Below are 7,718 nucleotides of genomic sequence, written 5' to 3'. Positions count from 1 at the left end.
GTTTGGCTGGAGGATTAGTGGTGTGCCAGATGCTGCGGCTTTGAAGTAAGCTGAATGGAGCAGTCAGGCGAACGAAGAAACATCCCGACCTTAAACGCACTGCAGGTGTCATATAGTGAGGTAAAAAAAAAAAAAATCGCCAATTCTTCACTTATTCAGCGAAGCTGCAGCAGGTACAGTTCAGTAATCATTAGTGAGATGTCAGTGTCCTTGAATGCACAGACAAGAAGAATTTAAATGGTTGCTGCAGTTGTCAGACATGAACTAAAATCAATGGATCAATCAGAAATCTAATCTATCTAATCTAAAAAACTGGTAGTTATGTCAGAAAATGATAAAACAGTGATGGAGCATATACAAGGTATGGCTATTAAATAAAGACTGTGCTTATGAGGATAAAACCACATGGTTCACAGTCACACTGAGTGTTGTATATTAAAGGTTGGGCACACACACAAAACTGCTGTAAGTTTCCAATAAGTGACGTCTTTAGTTCACTGCAGCTACTGATTGAAGTGCATGTTTTTGCTAAGCATCAGAAACTGATGAGCAACGCATTAACTTCACATCTTTGGTGAGATTGAACAAAAACAGCAGCTGAATCTTTCTGTACATTGTATGAGGAACACTGCATGTCAGTGCACGTGTGCACATTCAACAAACTGAACTAATCGTTCTAAATGACGACGGCTCAGTATAAGAACGAGAGCAGAAATAGTCCATTGATAAAGAGACAGTTTGGAAAATTCTGCATGAAAATTTGAACATGACAAAAGTGTGGGCCAAAGTTGTCCCAAAACTTCTGACCCCTGATCAAAAGGAAAAGCAGTTTCTGGCCCAAAAACAAACCCTCCCTGTTCACCTGATCCAGCACCGTGTGACTTTTTCCTTTTCCTAAGATCAATCTGTGCTCAAAGGAACACGTTCTGAGTCTGTGTCAGAAGTTAAGAAAAGAACCACAGACGTTCTGAGACAACTGAAGAAGACCTACTGCACTGCTCTGATCAGTGGAAGACCTGAATGCAGCGCTGTGATGATGCAGAGAGTAGTAGGAGAGTATTTATTACTGCTCGTTATTTAATAGCCATACCTCGTATGTAATTTGTAGTTGCACCACTTCTACACTTAAAACTGTACAAATGTTTCTGGTGTTTAACAAAAACATTCACCTCCTCAGTGCAGACAAAGGCCAAATGATACCCTGTTTTGCACTTTATGAGAAATCTCATTACGAGCTGGACGAGCCTGAACTGGGAAAAATTCCTCCAGTTCCTGAAAGAGTTGAGTCACCCTGCAACCATGTTTTGTTGACTCTGTATCCAAGCCTGTCAATCTGACAAACAGCTCACAAGTCTGCACAGGAAGCAGAAAAAATAAAAGACGAAATAATAAAGGAAAAAAAAAAAAAAAAAACATTTTGGTCCCTTCAAATCTGGGTTAAATAACTGTTTGACCTAGATCTGCGTGTTTAGGAAGTTACACAATCGACCGATCAGCTCCAAGAGGTGAATCATTACAGAAGATTAACATGGTGTGTTTGTGTGACAGATTTCTTTCCTCAACTCAAGAAGTTCAAACCCTGAGAGACAAACTTGTCTGTTGCTCTTGGTTAAAAAGAATCAAGATGGCGAGAGGAGGGGACAGGAGAATAAAGAGTGGAGGAGGAGGGAGGATGGAAGAAGAGGAGAAAACTACAAAATTAAAAGAGAGAGGAGGAGAGGAGGAGAGCAGAGGGAAGACAGAGAATGCAGAATGACACTATTCTTTTATTCCGCTTGAATGAAGAGATCAAAGATGGGAGGAGAAATAGAGAAGAGGACAGGAAGTTCAGGAGGGGGGGAGAAGAGGGAGGACAGGGGAAAGGGGAGGAGGTGAATTGTGAGAAAACAAATAAATTACTAAAACAGGAAAGATAAGGACGGAGGAAAAATAAACTCTGTTTTTCATCTTTCTATTCCTGGAGAGAGATGATCATTAATGGGAGAGAGGAGGAGGAGGAGGAGAGAGGAGGAGGAGGAGGAGATGGAGCAGAGGAGAGGCTGGAAAGAGGGAAAGAGATATGGGAAGAACACAAAGAAGCAGAAGAAGAAAGAGAAAGGAGAGGTGAGAGGAGAAATAAGAAGAGGGATAATCAGCAGAGAGAGGAGAAGAAAGACTCTGACCTTGTTGAACTCTGCTAAGAGTCTGAATCAAACTGCACACTGGTGTGTTCACAGCTGCAGCTTCAGAGCCTGTGTTTGTGTGTGTGTGTGTGTGTGTGTGTGTGTGTGTGTACTCACTCCTTAATATGCTTTCATTACTTTCCTCTCTCCCCTCCCTCCTCTCTCTCTCTCTCTCTCTCTCACACACACACACACTCAAGGGGAGCTCTGTTTGTTTTTGCAGCACAGGGCAGGCACTCACGACATCCTGGCCAAATTTCAAGACATTATGACCTTGTGGATAACATGAAGAATGTGTGTGTGTGTGTGTGTGAGAGAGAGAGAGAGAGAGTGGGAAACAACCCTGTTTGCTGGGTTGGTGCAGTGAGAGTGCCAGTGCAAATATAACTGATCAGCAGATGGAGGAAGGGCAGATGAAGAGGTGGGCAGCTACAGAGCCACCTCCAGGTGTCTGATGGGACGTATCAGAGCAAGACTGTGACATTCACTGAACCCTGCAGCCACAGCTGACAGTTACATGGCAACATCCATCTGAAGTTTGCTAACATTAGTCACTGCAGGTCAAGTAAAGACAGTTAGATGAGAAGATCAATACCATGCTGATACTGTAGCCTAGCTTAGCATAAAAACTGGAGACGGGGGGGAAACAGCTCGGCCGTCCAAAGTTAAAAAAATACACTCAACATCACCGGTAAAGCTTTGTAATAAACATGTTATCTCCCAGTGTTCAGCCCAGGCTGCAAAACAACTATGTAGAAACAAGCTGGGGTTTTATGGGGGGGGTTGTGCTGGTAAGGCCAGTGACTGGGTGTCTTATAACATCACTCATGATGATTGATCCTCTCAATGAAACAATGGATGCAGTAAATTTAGCTCCTGAGGCTTAGACTGGCAAAAGAGGGAACTGGGAGTTTCCCTTTTACTTCAGTGTAGACAGAGTTCTCTTGTGGCTGTTTGAGGAGCTGCAGCTTAAGACACTGAACTTCAGCACTGAGTGTTTCCTCAAAGGTTTGCTCCATTCATCACCTGTGGCTTGTTTACCGGTAATAGAAAGGACAATGCCGAGGCCCACAGAGATTCAAGGTGGAGGCTGTTCCATGAATGTGTCAAAAAAAATGATTTTAAAAATCAGTTGTTCTGGGGAGTTGAGGAGGTTTGAAAACAAAGACCAACAGATGAGGAGGAGAAAGTTGGGTCTGTGTATGGACTGCTACTGAGGTCATCCAAGTTCAAATCCAACACACACACACACACACACACACACACACACACACACAAACAAACATTAGTGAAATATTTCTGTCTTATCAAACTTCTGGCTTTGTGAGAGCAGTTACAGGCTGACTTCCACAATCCTGCGCTCTCTCTCACTTTTCCTGTTTATTTCTTATGATACAATCTCTTTCACACACACAGAGAGAGAGAGAGAGAGAGAGAGAGGAGAGAGAGGAGAGAGAGAGAGAGAGAGAGAGAGAGAGAGAGCTCCTACCTTTCCCGCAGGCGCCTCTCTGGATGAAAATCACCGGCGGCTGTTGCAGCTTCGTCGCCCGGTTGCTGACGCGCTTCAGCTCGCAGATGTTCCGGTACGAGACGCCGTCGCTGCCGCACACCGGCTCGGAGCTGGTGCACGCGCACACGCCGGCCTTGCCCCTTCGTCTGACGGTGGAGGACACCTCCACGCCGTCGGTCACCACACACTCCATACCCTCGGCGCACTCGCGGTCGCCAGCGCCGCCGCACTGCTCGCCTTCGCCGGACGCGCACACCGGGCAGCAGTCACAGCGGTCCAGCACGTCGCCAGCCAGGCAGTCGGCGGGGATCGGCGCGCACTGGGACTTGTCGCACTTCTCCGGGCAGCCGATGGCGAAGCGTTTGGCTATCCGCGCCTCGGCCACCAGACATGTAGACGCCAGCAGGGCCATTACGCACAGGACAAACCGGAGACGCATGATGGGACAGTGGAAAAGAAACTCAGCCAAAAAGAAACTGGGAGTTGGACTTTAAATTTCTAATGAAATGCTAAGGTTCTAGTTAAGAAATGTTTAAAGTGGGTTGTGCGGAGGTCACTGCAGCGGTACTCACTGATGCAGTGTGGAGCTGTCTTGGTTTATAAAAGCTGCAGGATAAACACAGGAGACGATTGGTGGGCGTGTGTGACGTCCATCAGAGGAGGGGGGTGGGGGGTGGGGGGTGTTATGGGGTGGTGAAGTTGTGTGCATTAAACCTGTGTATGGTTGAAAGAAGCAGCTACTACTCAAGTGCTGTACCACAGGAGCTGGACGTCTGAGGAAGTTCCACTGTCGTACTTCTATTCCACTACATTTAATGAGAGAGTATTGTGCATTTTACTCCCACTACACTTATCTGACAGCTGTATACAAAAATATGATGATGATGTGATATGATTTATGAAATATACAATGTCTCTAGTAGGTAGATAAATGCTGCTTGCCCAGAGTCATCATGATGATCCAGTACCATACATACTCTGAAAGGGGCCATTCTGCATATTGAGGGCTTTGACCTTGCTACTTTAAATACACTTAGATTTTAAGTAAAAATTCAGAGTGCTGCTCATCTAATAAAGCTTATTCATCATAATCCCTTGAAAATGTCCTGTAGAGGTTAGATGAAATATAGGTTTGTACACCATGTTACAATTAAGAATCAAGAATTCTTTATTGTCATTACACATAACGAAATGTCGTTTGGTAGCTTAAAAAAAGACACAATACTTAAAATACGCAAACAGAAAAACCAACTATAAACACACTATAAATATGTGCAATAGATATGTAATACTATAATATAATATGATAATATGTGCAATGGCTCAGCAGCAGAGGAATGCATGAAAGTGCAGCACAGTGCAATACACCGTGTATAGCATACACTGTGTGCATTCTGTATGCTCATGTTGCATCACTGTGCACTCTTGGCTGCCTTGTTCAAAACAATATGATTTTTTTATTGTTCACTGGGTTACAGTCTTGTGTATTGAGTTAGATCTTCAAACCTTAAGAAAGTGCCTCAGTGGTTATAACCCCATATGTTTCTTCTGTTCAGCCACGAGGCTGCCTCAGACAAACTATAAGATGTTTTATTGCAGCACAAACTGCAGTCACACTGCAGCCCACGTATGTGATTCACTATACAGCAGAACTGTCCACTGTTTACCTCATGCCACTGCTCATGCTGTCACTCAGCTGTCTCTGGACGTTTACTCTCACACATTTTTAATTAATGCTCTCAATGAATAACACATGTCACTGTGAAAAGTAGAGCTTTATTAATTTTAACCTCTTAAAGGCAGCTGTTTGTGTTTCTCCTCAGTTTTACAGTGCAATGTTGTAAAACTAAAAGTAACCTACTGACGCCTTCTGCTGTTTCCATGTCTGTCCACCTTCTCCGTCCTTCAGTCCAACTGTATTTCGTAATCATAACCTGCTGCCCGCTGCATGTTCCCATTGACATCCAGTCAGTGAGTGCTGGTGTGCAACAGCAATCAAATTTTTCCATTAAGAGAGACAAGTCAATACAGTGGCTCAAGAGTTCAAATGGTGTTGGAGACACATTTGTTTTGAACATGCATAGAAGGGCCAAGGTTGCTGCACATTTTCTGTGTTAAAATTGCACATTTTACAAGACTCACTCAGACTCACATTGTTGTGAACATGTGTAAATACCCTGCAGAGTGAGAGTTAATGATCATCCATATTATTTATCTCCCCTCAGAATTGTCAGCTTGTTATTTAATATCATTAAAAAATAAAGTATTGTTGTATGTAATATTAATTTCAACCTAAATGACACTTTTCATCTGTGGCAATGCGGGGTGTGTTTGTGCCTCTATCTGCAACACAGCAATGTTCACAGTTCTCAGTTCACAGGCTGTTCAGTGTCTTGTTTGCAACGCACAGACATGCAAAATAGTGATTTCACTCAACTGAACTGAATGGTTCAAAATGCAGGAGTCATCCATCAGTCTCACACTCAGCCACCACTGCAGTAACTTTAATGTCATGGAGGTCTGTTACATCACCGGTGGTATGACGTGAAAAGCTCTATTTTGGAAACTATCGATTGTTCTGAACCCTTAGCAGTCGATGGTGAAGGTTTCTGTGACATCATATGTGGTCATCATATGTTTATTATGTCATTATTTGACATTGGATTCTTGGAATTCTGCAGGCAAGCAAGATCTTCTGAAGTGTTAATGTTTTCTTTGGATCCTACCTAAAGCACAGTGTTGAATGTCAAAACAAAAGTCATATCATCCCTTTTTTTATACAGTTATTCTCATAAAGGAAGAGTGAATCTGGGATCAGAATAAACTGACCTCCTAACCACACTGATTTTGTGGCTCCGCAACAATGTGACCATGATTCTAATTTTCCTTTCCACATGAAAGTAAACATGTTTGTCATTTTTGGTCATTTTGCTAAAGTTATTCTTGGAAGGACAGTCTCAGATTTTCTGTGCCAAGATGGCACTCCATCTGTTCCTCAGGTTTCCAGAGCCAGAGCACTAGAGTCCTCCTTTGGGTGAAGCAGGTGTCTTCCTGCTGACTCCCTGAAGCTCACACGAGTGCCGACATTTATTCACTAATAACTAACTAAAAACTCCACTATCAGAGTTTTTCATTCAGCTGTCTGTTTGTTTTCTGTTTGGTAAATATTTACACACAATTAACTAGCAATCATCTCTACAGTTTTCCCTCCATGCTGTGTGATATGATATGGCTCGGCCTGGCTCGTTTCCTTCCCGTCCGGCTCAACTCACCACAGGGCTGTTGTTCCTGCTGCTGCTGCTGTTGTGTTTGGGTCAGACAGCCCCGGCGGCTGCAGGGTTTTCAGAGTTATTGATGCAGGAGAGAGCCAAAGAAACCCACCCAGAGTCTGATCCCTGAAGGGTGTGTGTTCCAGTGAGTGTTTGTGTGGGTTTGGAGTAAATACAGTGACATATAAATCTGAATGATAAAGGACAGTAGAGACATAGCTGAAAGAGAGGAGCATTTATACCCAGGAATATGACAAAGTGAGTGATTTGAATGTTTTTGAAATCAACTTTAAACGGTTTGTTCTCAGTCTTTAGGAATGTGTTTTCATGTGCATGCATATGCATATGCATGTGTGTGTGTGTTGTATGTACTTGTCTGACTGCTAGAAATCAGCTGTATGGCAGCGTGTGTGTTTACTTTTCATGCAGCAGAAAATTCTATAGTCCAGGTTTTGAAATGAAAAATGTCAGCATAAGGCACCATGTAATGTGGTATGTCCCGGGAACCTCACCTCACCTTGTGTTTTAACTACTAACCAGTATCTGAATTGACTGGCTTATCCACTAATCACAGGGTTGGCTGTGTGACCCCCAGCTGTCTGCACATTGTAGTCTCCTTGAGCAAAACACTGAACCCATGTGTGTGCGTGTGTGTGTGTGTGTGAAGGGGTGTGAATTGTAAAATACTGTGGCTTGACTCATTAAAACGGTAGACAGTAAATGTAGTGCATTATATATATAAGTATAAATAGGGGGGGTGATTTCAGAGACAACCTT

At 43.4% G+C, this 7,718-nt stretch overlaps 1 protein-coding gene across 1 annotated transcript; it reads right to left on the bottom strand.

Annotated features, from left to right (window-relative positions):
• Window positions 1-3,645: 3,645 nt before the first annotated feature.
• Window positions 3,646-4,277, bottom strand: LOC108875101 (serine protease HTRA1B-like; the record flags this gene model as incomplete). Its single annotated transcript, XM_018663776.2, has 1 exon — window positions 3,646-4,277. A coding segment is annotated over exon 1 (466 nt), but the record flags the coding sequence as incomplete, so codon positions are not given.
• Between the last annotated feature and the right edge of the window lie 3,441 nt (window positions 4,278-7,718).

Source organism: Lates calcarifer, unplaced genomic scaffold, assembly GCF_001640805.2.
Source record: "Lates calcarifer isolate ASB-BC8 unplaced genomic scaffold, TLL_Latcal_v3 _unitig_563_quiver_3449, whole genome shotgun sequence".
Taxonomy (NCBI): Eukaryota; Metazoa; Chordata; class Actinopteri; family Centropomidae; genus Lates; species Lates calcarifer.
Note: the sequence above shows the minus strand (reverse complement) of the source record. Positions and strands in the feature narration are given on the sequence as shown.